This window comes from Coffea arabica, chromosome 3c, assembly GCF_036785885.1.
Source record: "Coffea arabica cultivar ET-39 chromosome 3c, Coffea Arabica ET-39 HiFi, whole genome shotgun sequence".
NCBI lineage: Eukaryota > Viridiplantae > Streptophyta > Magnoliopsida > Gentianales > Rubiaceae > Coffea > Coffea arabica.
In genome coordinates this window covers 5680728-5700738 of record NC_092314.1, presented here as the reverse complement: position 1 = coordinate 5700738, position 20011 = coordinate 5680728, and the positions used below count along the sequence as shown (strand labels likewise).

Sequence of the window (20011 nt, the reverse complement as noted above, 5' to 3'; positions counted from 1 at the left end):
ATTTGAAATCTGAATTTTGAATTCTAAAAGTTAAGCATTGAAAGTATTGAGTTCCTGAATTGTTTAAGTTATATTTGTTTGATAATTAATTGAATTATAATACTGAATTATAATGTAGAACAAATATTGTTTTTTTTTTATTTTTTAAAAAATTGCCTTCATTTGTGTATTTGAAGAAATAGAAAAAAGTGTGCGTGTATGTGAGAGAGAGAAAATAAAGAAACAATTTAGAAGTGGTGTATAAGTGTGTGTATTTGTGTATATATAAGAGATTGTGTGTGCAGGCGTGTGTATCTTTTTTGTTTTTTTAGAGTACAACATTATTACAATTGGTCCTATATTAGGGGGAAATGAGAGGGAGATGAACCTATCTAATCTATTTAGAAGCTCGAAAAGAGTTAAATAACTTTCAACCATAGTACTCCAGAAAATTCTGGAGAGGAAACACAGTTAGGCAACCCCTAACCTACGCCTAGGGAGGGACTCAATCCTTTTTTTGGTGGCCAATTGAGCTAGCTCGGTACATGCATGTGTATCCATGTGCGTTGAACATAAAGAAAACAACTATGTAACATGTGCAAGAAGAATGGTACAAGAGTGTGTTGTGCGTGTGAGAGGTACAACATGTATAGTCAATTTAAAAGATTGAGTGAAAATTTTCATTTAAAAGTTTGTACACAAATTACGAATGTTTAACACATTAAGTGTGGTAAGGTATTTCTATTATCAAACACGCTAAATTTAAAAAGTTTTGAATAAATTAATTTTTGACATTAAGTAGAGTTATCAAATAGGCCCTAATTTGGCTTTAGATTCAGGCGTGACTTAGCAGTAAAACATTTCCCATATCCGAGTTGCAAAAATTAACCTTTGCCAAATCTTCTGTTATGCTAAAGAAAGAAACAAACTCCTAATAAATGCAAATTTATAATTGAACGTGGCCCATTGGATTGCCACAAGTCAATGATGACCTTTAACGCCCTCCCTCGGCACTAACTTTTCTTGTAGTCATATCGAGCATTTTTTTGAAATTTCACGAACTTGGAAGGACTTAAACAACCACCAGCCCAAAGGTTGGTGGCCAACACCTAGTTGTTACCTCTCACCCCAAAAATGTCACATTTAAATGGCTTATTTTTAAAAAATTTAGGTGAGTGTGCTGTGCATCCGTCTGATCCGATGATGGTTCAGTTCCCTCCGAGTTATCCCTGAGTTTCCTTAGGTCCGCCCCCTCCCCTTAGTATAAAATAGATTAGGTTTATCGTCTCTGAAAAAAAAAAGGAAGGACTTAAACGCTTCATGAATGTATCTGCAACTTGCTCATCTGTGTTGACACGTGCAACGCTTCATGTAAAATTAACCGTAGCTCTCTGTTATTTTTTAAGCAGTTTATGTATTTGATCCTTGAAACTAAATTTTTAAAGTCTCACAAAAGTACTTCGAGTTTCTCAGTTGTTAGTCCCTAAACGATTTTCAAAGTCCCATGGAAGTCTATATATCAACGTTTACTCTTAAATCTTCGTCATTCGCCAACATATTCCTCTTCTTTTCTTAAGCATTTAAATCTTCAGGTACGTGGGAGGTTGGGAGAGTTGCTAAGCATTTAAATCTTCAGGGGGGCCTTCCTTTGAGTAGCCAGGGAGTGGTTGCGAGAGTTGATGAGCATTTCTTTGGTACGTTCCTTTGAGTTGACAGGGGCGAGGTTGGGAGAGATGATGAGTATTTAAATCTTGAAGGAGACGTTCCTTTGAGTTGCCAGGGGCGAGGTTGGTAGAGATGATGAGCATTTAAATCTTCAGGACTGACCAGATGATGAGCATTCACCGACATATTCCTCCTCTTTTTCTTGATAGAGAAATGATTTTGAAAAAGAATTTTGATGCAAACATATGTATAGTTCTCTGCATTCTACTTGGTACCATATGCCGGCAAATAAGCAACTTGATTTAGATATCCTGGTTTAGCATATATAAAGAATATCTATATACTATATATAAAGCTTGCGGAAGAGTTTTGGGTTAATATTTGATTTAACACTTATCGTTACTTTATGAACCTTTTTTTTAATCTTTATAAAAATTACGTTGACTTTAACTATTTATAACTATCCATGATTATTTTTACTTTTAACCATTTATGCATATATATTCAACATAATTACCTGTAAACATGAACTACCAATATAAAATTATTTTATGAAAATATTTAAAAGATTAAAGTTTGCTTAAGTAATAAAAATTTTATTTAAAATATATTACCATGATTTTTATATATTTTTTGATTGCGCATACATTGGATGTGCATTGAGCACTAGTATAAAGAACTTGTGAGCTATACTTGGCCATCCAGAATGTAGCAAGTCTTACACATGTAAATTATTTAATTATTTTTCTTAAATATGGCTAGAAGATCAAAATTTGAAATCAAATATTCTGCTTTCAATGCTGCCTCAGGATGCCTAGTTGTCGGTTACTCTTCTGCCAACTAAACATGTTTTAGTCAAGCATCCAACTGTGATAAACCAGAAATCTGTGCATAATATTTAAATTAGAAATAGCTTTAAAATTGACAAGAATTTTTTGTTATTGATTACAAACAAGGCCAAATGGTGACATATATACATACACGCGTGTGTGTGTGAGATAACCACAAGCATAAAGCTGTACTTTACAGTCAAACATAAACAAAAATGACGAAACAGAATACAAGCTACATATATTCGTAGTCTCTATGCAATTAAGATAGATAACCTCCGAATAATTAACAAGAAAGGAGAAGAAGATTAATACTTAACTGTTGCAAGTAAAGAACTTCATATATATAGGCCTTGCACCAACAATATTTTCAACCCTGTATTTCCTCTAGCAATCACAATTGCCCTATATACAACACTGGCGGTTTCTGTGCAATGTCTTATCCTACTCGTCAAGTTCTTTTGATTCTTTTCTTAAGCTTTTAACTTGAGTATAATAGTACATAAATTCTCTCAAAGTTACTAAAGGTGAATAATGGACTCATTTCTGTTTGCTTTTGTCTAATGCTGTACTAAAGTTGGAACCCTTTTTGTTTGAAATGTATTTTCATGTTGAATTAGGCATTATGAAAACTCTCATGGTAGTAAAGTTGAATAAATAGTAGAATAATTGGTTGTTGAGTTTGGATTGTCCTACATATATCCACCCTTATGGTTGTGAACCTAATATATAGTTTGTAATCTGCTATGGACCATTAAACATGATGGACCCAAACTAATAATTAAACACAAACCCATAGGAACAATTAAAGGAAAAACGATATTGAGGTAAAGGGAAAATTTCTGTTAATCAAACGAGGCTCTCGCTGCACAATATAAAGAATAATAGAGGCTACTACTTAAAAACGGACGCAGAGGTTGTAATACTAATCCCCTTAGTGGCGGACTTCTATTACTAACACTACTACTAATAAGGGATTTAATCCCACATAACCACTCTATTAATCAAATAATAATACTAACCAATCCACAAATGTTACATGGCAACATAAATAAATAGTTAAAGGCTCGGTTTATATTTCTGCATTACCTCCCTCAAACCAAACACCTCTAAACTGGACATGCCTAACATCTTCAATTTGACAAAAGTCTCCATCTTCAATGCTTTTGTGAAAATATTCACCACTTACTCTTTAGTCCTGCAATAATCCATCTCAATCTCCTTCTCTTGAACCGACTCAAGTACAAAGTGATATTTAATGTCTTTGTGTTTACTGCACCCATGGAGAATCGGATTCTTGGACAATTCAATAGCCGATTTACTGTCACAATAAATGTTCGTAGGATCAACTTGCTTGTGTTGTAGTACACCAAGAATGCGACGCAACCACAAAACTTGAGTTGCACTGTTAGCTACTGCACTATACTTTGCTTCTGTAGTAGACAATGCAATCACCTGCTGCTTTTTAGAATTCTAAGAAAACACTCCATAACCAATAAAAAATACATACTCTGAAATACTCTTCCTTTTTACAGTATCACCTACCCAATCACCTATTTATGTAACTAAACAATTCAATGAGTTTGATTGATAACAAATTCTTGATGTGAATGTATATCTATATAAGTCAACATGTATCTATCTACACATGTATATCTATACATCTTTGTGTCAAGTATAACCACAGTATAGGGCTAACTTTGATAGTTACCTAGCACTGGTCCGATCTTAGTGAGAGTGCTACTAAATGCATGCAAAGGCTAATGATGAGAACTCGATAAAGCACGAAAAATTAAGTACATGACAGGTGTCGAGTCTGTACAATAATAAATATCTACTCGAAAAAAATATAAATTTTGTATATAGCGGTGAACAGGGTCGAATCCACAAGGACTGGAGATAATTCGTTTCTTCTAGAGTCTGAAGTATGGAGAGTTTTTTGAAAATATAAAATAACTAATTAACCAACTAATGAAACAACTAATAGAAATAAACAAGAATTAATCAATAACCAATACGACTTTAGCCAAAGGTGCAACTTTTCAGACACGATCCATTCAACTAATTATCGATACAAAGATAATTCAATTACTCATTAGTAAAATGGTTGTAGTTGTCATACACGCGATAAACAACCAGCTTTTCCTTACTTTTTCGATAGTCAAGTTACGACCGTTGACTATTTTTCTAACTAAGAAACAACTCTAAGTACGACCATAGGATTTAGTTTCTCAATTGCATTAATAATTAGAAAAATCCAATCCTAACCAACAAACATGCTATGAGGGTTCGTTTAAGTTAGATCATAAATTTTCCTAACATGAAACCAATCACGCTAGTTGCCACTGGTATTAATCAATTGAACAATTACGGATTCAATCAATTAATATGACAGTAGATTATTAGATTAATTCAAATATCGGGCCCTTGATATTCAAATAACAAAACAATCATAAGCAATTAAACCAGAAAACGTATGAATACCAAAAAATAAAAGAAATAAGTAAAATAATTCGATCTCACAGATATTTGGAACCGCATCTTCAAATTAACCCTTGACTAGAAAAAGTTAGTTCATCTCCATGGAAAAAGCCATGAGCGAAATATTGGAGTTTATTGCCGCGGCCATTCTCCCCAAGAGTGTGATGAAGTATCGGAATTAAGAAGAAAAGAAAAAGCGTGTGTTTGTTCCTTGCAACCAAGGAGAAAAAGAAGTCCTGTTGCTATTGTTTCGGACTTCCCGTCTCTTTATTCCTATCGAAAAAAACTACTTTCCTAAACCAAAGAAAACTCCTCCTAGTCAGATAGACTAATCTCCTAATAAGAATAGAAAACTAGTCTGTTGATAAAGAGTCTCTTCCACGGCTCCAATCCAAGACTAGAAATCTGTCAGGCAAGCACTCCTGAGCTAGATCGATCGGTAACAGATTGGAAGAAAAGAATTAGGGAAGGAGGGAAATCGAGAGAAAAGAGAGAAGGCAAGAGAGAGTAACAGAGAAGAAAGAGAAAGTAATTCTTGTATTATGAATCTGGTAATCAAATACAGCAATTGAAAGGGACCTTTATACAATTTCTGTTATCTGTTGCAACTAACTCCAACTAACTGACTTAGTCTAACTACGTCGTTTAAGACTGCTACCCTTCAAACCTTCAAACGCAGAGCACTCCACATCAAACGACAACACTTAGAAACTGGGGCCTGACATTCCCTCCCTGATAAGAAATGAGCTTGTCCTCAAGCTGAAAAATCAGTAAACTGCTTGTCAATGAACGTCTTGTCCTCCCACGATGCCTCAGTTTCGGGCAAGTGATTCCATTTGACCAAATACTGAATGACGGGTTGGGAATTGCGTAGAACAACCCTCCTCTTGACTATCCTTTCCGGCTGCAAAATACACTGGTCAGAGGCATCAAACTCAGGCAGGGTAGGTTCAGTGCCCAAGCCTACCCCAACCTTCTTCTTCAACAGAGAAATGTGGAACACTGGATGTATTCTGGCCTTCTCCGGCAGTTGCAGCTTGTAAGCTGCTGCTCCAATCTTCTCGATAACCTGGAAGGGCCCATAGTACTTAGGAGACAGCTTTAAACTCTTCCTGATAGCCACTGTCTGTTGTCTATAAGGCTGCAGTTTCAGGAAGACCCACTCCCCCACCTGAAAGGACCTCTCTGTCCTGTTTTGATCAGCAAAGTGCTTCATTCTATTCTGGGCTTTGGCCAGATTATGTTTGATGTTGGCTAAAACCTGTAGTCTCTCCTGCACCATACCAACAGCTGCGGGGACAACACTATCATGGAAGGGTCCTAAAGGCAGGTGCAACGGCTTGTATCCGTATAGAGCTTCAAAAGGGGTCAGTTGCAGACTGGTGTGGAAATTAGTATTATACCACAGCTCGGCTGCAGACAACCAAGTACTCCAGTGGGATGGATGTTCACTACACATACACCTCAAGTAGCTTTCGAGACACTGATTGACCCTTTCACTCTGACCATCAGTTTGAGGATGATAAGAGGAACTATACTGCAACCCAACCCCCATGGCACGAAACAGCTCTTGCCAGAACCTGCTAATGAAGACCTTGTCCCTGTCAGAGGTGAGGGACTCAGGTAGACCATGCAGCTTGTACACCTGGTCCAGGAACAACTTAGCTACCTGATGAGCTGAATATGGATGGGACAACTTCATGAAGTGACTATACTTAGTGAAACGATCCACCACTACCAGAATGGTATCATACCCCTGAGATAAAGGCAACTGTTCAATAAAATCCATAGTCAAGTGTGTCCATGCCTGTTGAGGAACTGGAAGAGGTTGCAGAAGGCCTGGATAAGGGACATTTTCATGCTTATTCCTTTGACAAGTATCACAAGCCTGAATAAACTGTACAACATCCCTTTTTATGCCTGGCCAGTGGAATATAGATTGTATCCTTTGCAGACAAGCTCTTTGACCAGAGTGACCCCCAACTGCTGAGTCGTGTAAAGCCTTGATCAGATTGTGCCTGATTCCATTTGCTGCCCCTACATACAGCTTCCTATAGTCCACACATAGCCTCCAGGTATTGTCTTTTTTCTTAACCAACAGCACAGGAGAAGCAAATGGACTACAACTGTGCTTAACAATTCCATTTGTAAGCATTTCAGCAACCTGTTTCTCAATCTCAGATTTATGTGCATGGGGGTACCTGTAAGGCTTAAGTTTGAATGGCTCTGCTCCAGGTTTCAGGGGAATCTGATGGTCCAGTTCTCTCTCAGGGGGTAGTCCTTGAGGAGTATCAAACACCTGAGAGTACTGTTGCAGAACTGAAGCCACTTGCTCAGGCGTATCCCTCTCTTGATTTCCCTGGGAATTCCTCTGCAGGAAGGCACAACTCCTTTGCTTTTCTTGTATAAAAGCCCTGAGATCTTTACCCCTTACTAGTTCCATCACAGGTTGATTAATGTGGCCTTGGAGATGTAATAAGTCACCCCTGCTGCTAAGAGCAATACTGAGTGCGTGAAAATCAAAGGTAATGGGGCTGAATTGACACATCCAGTCAACTCCCAAAATGATATCCCAGTTCCCCAACTCCATTATCTTCAGGTCGAATTGAAACTGGTAATCCTGTATTAACCACCTAACATCCGGACAAATTGTGCCACTAGTAATGTCTGTGCCATCTGCCAAGGTTACAGTAAAAGGCCTGACTGTCTGGTAAGGAAGCTGAAGAGATCTCGCCAACTGATAGTGTATGAAGCTGTCAGAGCTACCAGTGTCTACTAGGATCTTGACAGGTATTCCCCCTAAATTGCCCAGTAGTAAAATAGATTTCCTCTGTATTGCTGCTGCTAGAGCGTTCAGTGACACCTCAGCCATTTCTCCCACCCTACCAGTGAGCTCATCCTGCTCTCCTTCTGCATCTTCGAATTCAGCTTCCTCCTCTTCCTCTATACCCACACAGTTTAACCCCCCAGCCTTACACTGATGCCCAATTCCAAATTTATCACCACATCTATAACAAAGGCCATGCTTACGCCTATACTGCATTTCCTCAGCTGAAATCCTGCTCACTTCCCTGGATCTATAGTCACCCTTCCTGTTAGTAGGATCAATAGCAGGAAGTTTATAGGAGCTGGAATTGTTCTGACCAGTGCTGTGGTTTCTAAACATCCCATACTTCGGTTCAACCACATTCCTGCCTGAGGTCTTAGATTGCTTGGACATGGTCTCCAGTGAACATTCCTGCAATTCAGCAACCTCAAATGCTTTGGACAGAGTTTGTGGTTTGAACATTTTGACCATTGGTTTGATCTCATCCTTTAATCCACTAATGAAACTGGATATAAAATAACCTTCGTCCAGCCTAGGATTCCTGATCAACATTAGTGTTTTCAATTCCTCAAACTTCTCCTCATACTCTTCTACTGTCCCCTTTTGTTGTAATTTGTTGAATTCCTCAACCACATCGCGTGACCACTTCCCTGCAAACCTCTCACACAACAGCTCGCAAAATTCAGCCCAAGTCAACCTAGGTTTTTCTAGTCTAACTCCTTGGAACCAATTGTCAGCCCTCCCCTCTAAGAACATTTCCACCATATCTACCTTTTGATTTTCAGGTATCTGATAATTCAGAAAATATTTTTGACATTTCCTCAACCATTCTCTAGGATTACCAGATGCGAACATAGGTATTTCAAGTCTTGGCAAGTTAGGAGTGAAATTCTTAGTTCTCACCTCCTGCTGAGCTCCAGGCACCTCTGTGGACGTCATGAGCTTACAATGCGGCGGAGGAGTCGGTAGAAGTGGTTCTGACGAGCTTGCCTCTGTCTCCTGCATACCTTTTTCTTTCATCATCACCTTAAACAATGCATTGAGTTTCATCTCCATCTTACTGAACCTCTGATCCAAATTACCGACCATCGCCTCTACCTTCGCGTTGTTCTGTCCGAGCTCCTCCTGGAGTTTCTGCTGCAAGCTATTCTGACAGGAAGCCTGAGCTGCCGCCATGGTCTCCATTACTTCTTGGAGTCGAGTTTCCTGCTTCTTGAGCTGTTCTTCCAGAGAACGATACCTGGTGTTTTCAGCCATGAGTGGTGCCCAAAGCAGCCAAGGATCGGCTGCTCTGATACCAATTGTCAGGCAAGCACTCCTGAGCTAGATCGATCGGTAACAGATTGGAAGAAAAGAATTAGGGAAGGAGGGAAATCGAGAGAAAAGAGAGAAGGCAAGAGAGAGTAACAGAGAAGAAAGAGAAAGTAATTCTTGTATTATGAATCTGGTAATCAAATACAGCAATTGAAAGGGACCTTTATACAATTTCTGTTATCTGTTGCAACTAACTCCAACTAACTGACTTAGTCTAACTACGTCGTTTAAGACTGCTACCCTTCAAACCTTCAAACGCAGAGCACTCCACATCAAACGACAACACTTAGAAACTGGGGCCTGACAAAATCACACGTGAACTTCCGAGTTTCCGAACTTGCAGAATTAAATTTTGATGCGATCACGTTGATTAGTACAAAAATTCAATGAAAATCACGCCTTTAATCCGTTTTTGCTTCAAATCCCTACAATCAACACAAATTATCAAAAGTAAATAGAATACACTAATTAATGCAATATTTGGTAAGATAAAAGAGGGAAATAATTATAAAATTAATGACAGAATTGCAACTTATCTGTGCACAACATTTTAAGCAAACTGCAAAGAAACAGTTAAAAGAATGAAGCTTTAGCATTCATTTGGCAAAAAATCCTTGGCATACTATTGTATATAATAGAAGTTAGATACCATTAGATTGAAATGCTAACAAAATTAGTGTACTGAAAACATATAGTTCTGCAGGATCTAATTGTTACTCCTGTGACTTAAAGAAGAAAACAGAGAAAAGGTTCGGTTGATTTTCAAACAAAGCAAACCCAGAAGAACACATTATCTGGCAAATAGTTATAAACATGAATTGTTTGTTGCTTGTGGATCCGGAAATCTTATCTAATTAGCCACTGCATCCACATTGGGTAGGATGATAAGTAAAGCACAAAGACTCGAAAGAAAAAAAAAAGAAGCAGTACAATAAGTAAATCTGTCATGCTTGCTGGTACCAAAATTAAGTACATATGTAAATTTGAAATAGTTCTTAGTTGTTAATGCGAAGGCTTTATCTAAGAAATGTTGTCTCCAACGTTCCGACCTTTCTCAACTTTGTCAGTTCATATGCTAAGGAATGAAGGCCTGAGACATGTCTACTTTTTTAAAGAATTAGAGGGTTTAAACATTGGTTGTTTTCTCTTCTCTTCTCTTTATTGGGCTCAGTCGCTCACTATTTTCCCTCTATGAAGGAAAAATTGCTAGCCATCTAAAGTTTAGTGGAAAAGAACAGCTATGAACTCATATCTCAAAATTCTGGAAAAATAAAATGTTTAAGAATTTGTAGATCCTATCCGAATGAACATCTTGAATTACAGATCATCTTCTGCTGAGTATACTAATAAGTTCAAAGTCACTTTTTATAGAAGGAAAAACAACAAGATGACAGACGGTGGGAGTTTCACACTCACAAACGCCTATCAAGACAGTTTCATTAATTTAACAAATTTAGTTCCTTAATTATTCAAAAACCCAAAATATTTTTCTTCTCCACTGGATTCTACTGATCAACCCCTTTTTGTTGCCCGACTCCCGATATCATTTTTCTCCTTTTTCCTGATGTAATCTATCTGGTCGCTTGACGTTAGGCAGTGAAAACCAATCTTTAGTTATTATTACGTGAAAAATATTCATATCCAATAAGCAGTTGAATCAACTTACAAGAAAGCCAACCGAACTCCATTGATGATAAACTATACTGATAGATGACCAGTGAGCTTTAGCAACCATTTTACTCATGTTCATGATTTAGCTTTATAAAAATCAAAATCTCAAGCCATCCACCACCAGCGAAGCATAATCAATTATCCCTTTAATCATCACCGTAGTTGCTTAAACTTCTATGTGCAGTACATGTCTAGATAATTGAATATTATTTTCAGAAGACAGAAAAAAGTAAAAAATAAAAAATGGGGAGATACAAGTTAACTATTCAAGAGTGTAGCTCTGGTTATGAAGGACATAATAACCTAGAGAAGATAATTTATTTGGGATTTGAGGGGAAATTAAGGATAGCTAGAAGAGGAGGAAAGGAAGGTGACGACCAAATGGTTGAGATAGAGAGATGGAGGAAAAGTCCTCATTTTATGTTGATTCCTATAAGGAATAGGAACAGTTTTCCTTGATGTCATCAAACATAATAACTTGAATTTTTATATGCCTTTTGAATTTTTCTTGAAAATAATGTGCAAAATATAGATTCAAAAGTAAATGTTAAAGTTTATGATTTTTTACCTGCCTGTGTAGGAAAATTAACTTCTGAAGATTTCCAGATTTTTGTTTTCCCATATACGCCTCGATGCCAAATTTCAGTAATAGCAAGACTCTACGCATCCACATTTTCTCATCAGGCTTTAATGAGCTTATCAACTGATTCTGTGATGTTTCCATAGGAGCCGAAAATAGATGAAATGGGAAAAAATTGCAACTGTTTGATTAGTAAAAAAAATTAAAAAAGATTCAAAGTAAAGGCCCTGAGTATAAATATAATATCTAAAATAGATGAATATCAGAGGATATATAGAATGGTTCACCAAAATATCAATTTTAGAAAAGTACGCATAAGCCCCTCGTGAGTAGCTCAGTTGTAACTAGTCGTTTATAGTTACAACAAGATCTTAGATTCGACTCCCACGTGCTACTGTTGTTAGTCATCTATGGAGTGAGCTCTGTTCAGTCTGGGGGATCAGAATTGGTGATTCCAAGATACCCCTTACCCTCCAGACTCCAAAAAAAGAAAAGAAAAGTATGCATAAGATTGGTACCTGCAATCACTTTTTTTTTACTGTCCTTCTTCTTTTTCGTGTCCAAGAGAGTAGAAATTGTTGTAGAGAAGTTAACATTAGATTGTTTGTCATTTATATGGGTGAAGTGTATAAAGTGGGTAAAAAGTCTCTGTCTATTTGATGGATTTCGAACGTTCTCTTTCATGTCACTTGAATTAGTTAATTTTTCGGTGTTATCATTAGTTAATTGTTCTCCTTTATGTGCTTTTATGACTTAATTTTCCGTTTCAGTGAGTTTCACAAGTTTTTCTTTTTTGCTATTTCAGTTAAAAGAAAAAACTATCTTTTAATGTCAATCTTAGGTTGTTCATGTGTTTAAATCTAGGGGTAAACGCGCGTTTGTGCTGGGGTGCTTATTCTTTTCAGCCGTCCTTGAATTTTTTTTAATCATAATTCTTTTAAACAAAACAGTAAAATTGAGAAAGAAAAAGGGTTTAAAAAAGTGTAAAAAAATGTAGCTTAAAGACCCATGTTTAAGGATATTAGCCAAGAGAAAGGTATAACTAGAAGTACATTTGCCAAAAAAAATATTTTTGGAGAAAATAAAATTAAATGGATCCTGTCAAATCATACATAACACTCTAAATGATTTTTAGGGAGCTAAAGGAAGATGTCTATTTCTTGAATTAACATATGTATGAACTTTCATCAAATATCGCAAAATAATTTGAATTCCTTATTTATCAAAATTAGCATGAATAAATGCTGTAACAAAGTTAGTTCTAACGTGTCATAACACAAAAGTTCCAACTTTTCCAGATTTGAAAATCCAGTACTATCCGCATTAAGTTTAAGATTGTAAGAATATCATAAAGTCATGGCTGGTAAAATGGCAAATTAAATGTTCAATCTGCGTAATGAAAAATAGAGAATTAATATCAGGATATAATTATAACACGACTTAATTAGCAGCCATAGACTTTTGAAGAGGAAAACTACTATTAGTCTTGACTTGAGAGTTAAAAAACACTAGCACTCTAGCAGAACAAAACAATGCAGCAAGAAGTATGTAAGCAGCTTATAAATAATGATTAATCATTCCTCCGTTGATTATAAAAAAGGTGAATGATTGCTTCCTTATATAGTGCTATTATAAACACATATTATAATCTCATGAAGTACGAACGGAAGGACCTAAGAAAATAAACTTCAACAATAATGGTGTATATCTAGGCACTTTTTAGCTGTACCAACTTGTTAGGTTTACTAAATGCAATCATCCCATGTATATATAAATGTATATATAGATGCAAAAAAAAAAAAAAATCCAAATTTCATCATTAACATCTTTAAAAAAAAAAACTATTAAATCTATTGAGGAATTCACAGACACCAATATCAGAATCTTTTCCACTTCAAATCATCACAATAAAATGAGATAGGAAAAGGAGCAATTATACATTTAAAGAATAGATTTAATAGTTTCTTCTGCATAACACCTTCGAGTGCGCTCTTCAAGCTGTGACGAGGCTACAATGTATCTTTCCACACTTGACTCGCCTCTTTGAAGAAGAAGCTATTGCAAATACCACAGCTCATGCTTTTCCATTTTTGGCAATTTACTTTTAGCATGATGATAAGGTCCAATAGCAACAATTTCTGGTTCGTATGCCTGAGGGTTGTGCCTCCGTAGCCTGTCATGGACTCTGAATATACATTTCTCATTTGATGTTTCTGATATCTGAGAAAGCTTTCGATCGAGACAGTAGAAATAAATTTTAGCATTTCTCCGGGCATCCTCTTTGGAGAATAAAATGCTGCGCGGAAAGATTAACAAAATCAGTCTAATTAAGTTGATTGGCAACTTCTTGAACCAGGTTTATACTGATTTCCGGGTGCTGATTCTGACTTTTAAAAGTTTTTGTCGTTTGAAGCTAGTCATCATGTAAAGTTAGGTAAGGGCTGAAAACAAATCAATGTCACCAGCCCGTATTGCTGGGAGGGATACATAATCTTGGCTATTCTATTGTCTTGTTTAGGCATTTGTCTTCCAATCTCACTCAATTGATCTAGTTAGAAATTGTACAAGTTTAGCCACATATATGCAATTATCCTAGAACATAAAAGAGGAAAAGTAAACGGAATCAAAAGACAAGCAAAGGCTACTAAACAAAGGGTATCAGACATATTTTCTGAGAAATTGATGAAATGCTTCAAAAAGACCTAAGGGGTTTATTGGCAGTAGGAATCTTGGATGCATACAGAAGAAAGAATATATCAACACAACACTCTCACTCAGTACAACTTTTAGTAGTATGGAATGGTGGAATGGTTATATACCAAGTTAGATATAAAACTGAGTTATAGGACAATATGAACTAATATGACTCAATTTAAAGAAGAAGTTTTTTTTCAACTAGTTCGCTACTAAGATTTCCAATATATTTCACAACAGAGAAATACTGGAAAAATTTACCTGGGCAAGAGGAGAGTCTCACGTGTAGCAATCTTGATCAGAAATAGAGACAAAAAGCTGGAGAAAGCGGGTGGAAGTTATATCAAGCTTTTAGTCCTTTGGGATGGGAAGCTCATAGGTAGTCCACTATATACTATTATTATTATTTTTGTAAGACCACATTATACCAGCCATGCTGTCAACTTTTGGATATATTAGCCTAGTGGCATATGTCTAATTTTACATAGGAAAAGGTAGTAAAGAGTAGAACAAGAAAATTTAAGAGTGGTGCTTTTATCTAATTATGGTCGATGAAGAATAAATTTTTTTTTCTGTTTTTGGTATACGAATTTAAATAGTTGAAAAATAACTTAATTAATAATTTAGCCCCTTTGTTCTTTTCTCCCATAGTCCAATGTATAAAAACACTTTATTTTCCTCCATACTTCTATAGAAAGTTACTTTGAACTTATTAATGTACTCAGCAAAAGATAATCTGTACTTCAAGATGTTCATTTAGATAGGATCTACAAATTCTTAAACATTTTAATTTTCTAGAATTTTGAGATATGAGTTCATAGCTGTTCTTTTCCAGTAAACTTTAGATGGCTAGCAATTTTTCCTTTGTAGAGGGAAAATAGTGAGCGACTGAGCACAATAAAGTAAAGAGAAGAGAAGATAAGAGACGAGAAGAGCCAATGTTTAAGCCCTCTATTTCTTAAAAAAAAAAAGTAGACATGCCTCAGCCCTTCATTCCTTAGCATATGCTTTGCTTCGCGAAATGACAAACATGAGAAAGGTGAATATGGTGAATAAAGTAGGCGTTTGTCTCCCAGGATACAATGGATTAAAGGTGAATATGTCAGCACCGAACTTTCTTCACCACAGCGAACTCGAACTAGAGCAATATGGAACACTAAAATATGGAGATGCAAGAAGGAAAAAGAGAGAGAGAGAGAGCGCTCATTCTTTTGAAACAGATGAGATATTTATAGATGATGGCCAAGGGTGACTGTTCGAAATTGGCAACAAGAATAAATTCCAGATAATTATCTTCACGTTTATCAAAGTACCATATTCATGTATATACACGTATCTCAATAAGATAACGATAAAATCATGTATCAATAATTAATATACATGAATCCTATGTACATGAATAGATAATTATCCTTTGATTCTTTCAAGAGTGCCATTATGAGAACAATTTTCTCATTCACTCTACAATGAATATAGCCATTTTTCCAACACTTTTTTCTTTCAGTCTTTATGCCTTACTTAGCATTCTAGCCAATGTGGGTGCAGTGGCTAATTAGATAAGATTTCGGGAACCATAAGTAACAAGCAATTCATGTTTATAACTATTTGCCCAAAAAAGTGTTCTTCCGGGTTTTCTTTGTTTGAAAATCAACCGAGCCTTTTCTCTATTGTCTTCTTTAAATCACAGGAGTAACGATTAGATCCTGTAAAACTATATGTTTTCAGTACACTTATTTAGTTAGCATTTCAATCAACTGGTATCTAACTGCTATTATATATGATAGTCTGCCAAGGATTTTTTGCCAGATGAATGCTAAAGCTTCATTTTTTTAATTCTTTCTTTGCAGTTTGCTTAAAATCTTGTGTACTTAATTTTCGTGCTTCATTGAGTTCTCATCGTCAGCCTTTGCATGCATTTAGTAGTACTCTCACTCAGATCGGACCGGTGCCATGTAACACTCAAAGTTAGCCTCGTACTGTGGTTATACTTGACACAGAAATATAGATACATGTGTAGACAGATCCATGTTCATAAAAATTGTCAGGTTGACTAAAATGAATCAATGAGCCAGACGGGGCATTGCTATTTTAATGTTCAGTTGTAGAACATAATACAGAAGAGATCATGTTCATTATTAGCAGAACATGCATTTAGGAGTTCATGTAATATCCAAGACAGGAAAGTTCTTTTACATCAAGAATTTTTTATCAATCGGAACACAAATAAAATGATGTTGTTGGTATTTAAGTACAATGACTAACAAATTACAAAACAGACACAACTAACTCACTTTAATTTCATTAAGTCAAAGTCTAGTGTAGGATGGAAAATATGGCCTGCACCAATGCGAGAAGAAGCAAAATGCATGCAGCCAGACATGAAATGATTGACCACGGGGTATGAAAATAATTCCGCATGAGGTTTGCCCACCAAGTACGGGGGCGTTTGCTGCAGTACTCCCTCATTTTCTCCAAAATTTTGTCGTAACAGAAAGGACTTTCAATAGAAACATCACTGCTTAACTTGTTAAACATTGCAGAGACTGCTTTATCATTGCCTAACCCATGCCTGATGATACCACGGTTGCGAAGCTTTTCAACGTCGGATGGGGAATCTATGAGAAGATCCATGAAGCTTATGTAATCAGTTACATACCTCCATGTCTCAAATGGCTTAGACATATACTGTTCGTATGCAATGAAGTTTCTGAAGATGGATTCTGTATGATCATCCACAAATAAAGGAGGGATTTTAACTACACCATTTTCGAATGTGATACGGAGCACGGATTCACTCTTCTTTGCCCTCTTGAACTGCGTTCCACTATGTAGTAGCTCAATAACTGGTTTCTGCAATGAGGGTTTTTTTTTTTTGAAACGATAAAAGTTCTGCCATGTGGTTTTAGTCTCTTCATGTTTGGGATACGCAAGTGTGTTGGAAAATGAGGCAGTCAAATTTTTGTGCATGAGGTCAAGAAGATGAACAACCTCATGACCTGCAGGGATTGTAGAACGAGAACTTTGACCTGGATAAGAAACAGGCATGAGCGAAGACAGACCGAGAATAGCTAGGTCATTAAGTTTCTTTTCTTCGTCCTGCGACTTGGTCATATCGAACAGTTTCTGCAGGACGATAAAGGGCAACTGATTCTCAAATAATATTAGGTCTTTCTTAGTGGCTGATATTAGCCAAGACATCTGAAAAATGGGATCACTCTCGTTGTATAATTCAGGCTGAGAAAGTTTCCTCAAGAACTCGATGACAAAGCAACCATCAAGGCATAGCATTTCAACAAAATCAACAGCTTCAAGATTGATTTCTTCCGCGTAAGAACTTTTAGCTTGCTGTTGAAGTTCAACCATAGCTTCGACGTATTTCTTAGCACTTGACTCTCCTCTTCTATGAAGAAGCACGTTCAAGTACATTAGCTTATACTGCTCCATCTTTATCAGTTTAGGCTTATCACGATGATAAGGTCCGATGGAGACGACTTGTGGTTCATATGCTTCTTCATTTTCACTTCGTAGTTTACTATGGACTTTGAAAATCAATTGCCTCCTCGATGTATCCGATAGGCCAGAACGCTTTTGATCAATGCGAATGGAGATTTCGTCAGATATTTCTCCGAACATCTTTGTTGAGTACGTATAAACAAGAGGAAAAATTGCTGCAGGAGAAAACATCAAGAAGGATCAGCAAATTTAAGCATTTAGGTTCATTCCTATTAGAACGAATCTTAAGGTCCAAGTGCTACATGAATGTAGAAGCACTCCTAGATAAAGAAAAGGAAAATCTTATTCATACACCAAAGTTAATTTGCATGATATAGATGAAAGGTATGAAGCATAGAAGTCAGATGAACAACACTTCGACAAGATGGTACATATACATGGAATCAGTGGCGGAGCTAGGAATTGCAATTAGGGGGGCGAGTCTCTATTATTTGGACCAAGTCCAAATAACTTTCAAACATTATTGTTTGGGTCCTTGAGAGGGGGGCAAAGTGAAATTTTTTATCAATATTTTGGGGGGTAAAACAATATAATAAAAAATTTTTTTATAACAATTGGAGGGGGGGCAAAGTGAAATTTTTTATCAATATTTGGGGGGGCAAAACAATATAATAAAAAATTTTTTACTTAGAAATTTTGTTTTTTAACAATTGGAGGGGGGGCGGTTGCCCCCCCTTCCCTCCGCCCCTGCATGGAATCTATTCATGCCTAGAAACTTAATTTGAGGCTGTATAGTCCGTACCTTAAAAATGTGGAAAAAAATTTGTCAAATTCCAGTTACCCGGAATGTATAGATTAGCTGGAAAACTGTTCCTAATATTGGATTTTCTATCTTGTATGCAAACTAAAGACCGAGGAGAAAAGTTTATGAAACTCAGAAATTGTCAGTGGTTAACTAATTACCGTTATGTGTTTCCAGACTTCGTTATCAAAAGATGGAGGAAACATGAATGATGAGCAACTTTTTGTTTTCAGAAAGGACTCCCATGTGGGAAGCCCAAACATACACTGCTAGTTTTGTTGCTAGGAGTCATGAAGATGCAGCTCACCGAAGTTGGAGAAAAAGATGTAAGAACATACCTACTTCATGAGTTGGCTTTAACAAGGCAAAGTCTCAAACCTTTTTGTACTTGATTAATTCAAAAAAATTATATATCCCGACCAAAATTGATGGTATAAAATTAAAATTTCTAAAAAAAAAAATTCTTTTTGCTAGCCACGATAACATTCTTATAATCTAATCTATCTTATTTTATAAGGAGAGAGGGTTTAAAAATGTTGTATAAGAGACTAACAAGTGTATAAGACTATTCTATTTTATAAGAAGGGCGGGCCTAAAAAAACTGTATAAGGGGTTAATAGATATATAGATCTGACTAAATTAAAAGAGTGTTTTAGTACCTCCTTTGAATTTTTTCAGCGCAAGTGGGCTCGGAACCTTGAATTTATAGATTTAATTCCTTTTTGGTTGCCATAGAACTGAAGCTTGGTGGTTTAAAAAAAAATTCTATATGGAAAATTGAAAATTTCCGTTGGCATAGAATCTCTGCCAGTTCTCGGCTCGATTGGCTATACAGAAAGCTTTACTTTTTGGCGTAAACATAGAAGATAAACCGTTAAGCTAACAAAATCTATTTAAACAGATATATCTCTCAGCATGCAACTAAGATTTAGGTTTAGACGAAAAAAAAGCACCTGCTTACAGGATGTCAGCACATGTTATGCACATAAACACACACATAAACACACACACACACACTAACCTGTTAGTAACACTGAAGAATGTCAGCACATGTTAGCCCTTGCACCAAGGCTTTCAACTTTTCTATGCACTCTAGCAATCAAAACTGCCCATGCATGCCTTGTATATAGACTCGCAGTTCCTTGAGAATATTGTTTAAGTCAAGTTTCTTGGCAACGTCCTACTCTTCAAGATTTCCAATTCTGTTATTTTATTCTTTTCTTGAGCATTTGAATTTAGTATATAATAGATTGTAAAGACACTCATGGTAAATAAAGTTAAATACTCCCTCCGCACTTTTCGAGACTCTAATTCTTTATGCATAGTAATGTTGTTGAAATTTACGAGTTTGAGTTCCAGTTTTATCCTTATTTAATCGGATACCTGGTAGCAAGTTTGTAAGGTCATGTCAAGTCTGTTTATTTTGTGGGGCCATTTTAAAAGAGAGAGCCATTAAACTCAAACTCTTCTAAGGGACAGTAAGGAGTAGGCCTCAATGTTTTTCTATAAATTGAGAGAAATCTTATGCGCACCAATATTACTCTGTTTTTGAGAGAAACTTCTTTAGTGGGCCTACCAAGTTTTCAATTAATTTTTTGAAATCAAGTGACTATAGTATGGCACATCTTAATAGAATAGAATGGAGGGAGTAATTATTAGCGGAATTGTGTGTTTGATTTTGGTTTGTGCTGTACTCTACAAACACTTTTCATGAT

The 20011-nt window shown here is 36.2% G+C and overlaps 2 protein-coding genes across 2 annotated transcripts; both read right to left on the bottom strand.

Annotated features, from left to right (window-relative positions):
* Nucleotides 1–5709: 5709 nt before the first annotated feature.
* Nucleotides 5710–9039, bottom strand: LOC140038185 (uncharacterized). The gene has a single exon (XM_072083288.1). The coding sequence runs from the start codon at nt 9037–9039 to the stop codon at nt 5710–5712; it is 3330 nt and encodes a 1109-aa protein (XP_071939389.1).
* Nucleotides 9040–16097: 7058 nt separating this feature from the next.
* Nucleotides 16098–19380, bottom strand: LOC113734373 (UPF0481 protein At3g47200-like). Its single transcript, XM_027260897.2, has 2 exons — nt 19318–19380; nt 16098–17709 (listed from the first exon to the last, which is right to left on the bottom strand). The coding sequence occupies exon 2, from the start codon at nt 17672–17674 to the stop codon at nt 16355–16357; it is 1320 nt and encodes a 439-aa protein (XP_027116698.1). The 5' UTR covers nt 17675–17709; nt 19318–19380; the 3' UTR covers nt 16098–16354.
* Nucleotides 19381–20011: the final 631 nt, after the last annotated feature.

Bases quoted from the DNA above. Each gene is read 5' to 3' on its own strand.
- LOC140038185 (XM_072083288.1), bottom strand. From the start codon at position 9,039: ATGGCTGAAAACACCAGGTATCGTTCTCTGGAAGAACAGCTCAAGAAG.
- LOC113734373 (XM_027260897.2), bottom strand. From the start codon at position 17,674: ATGTTCGGAGAAATATCTGACGAAATCTCCATTCGCATTGATCAAAAG.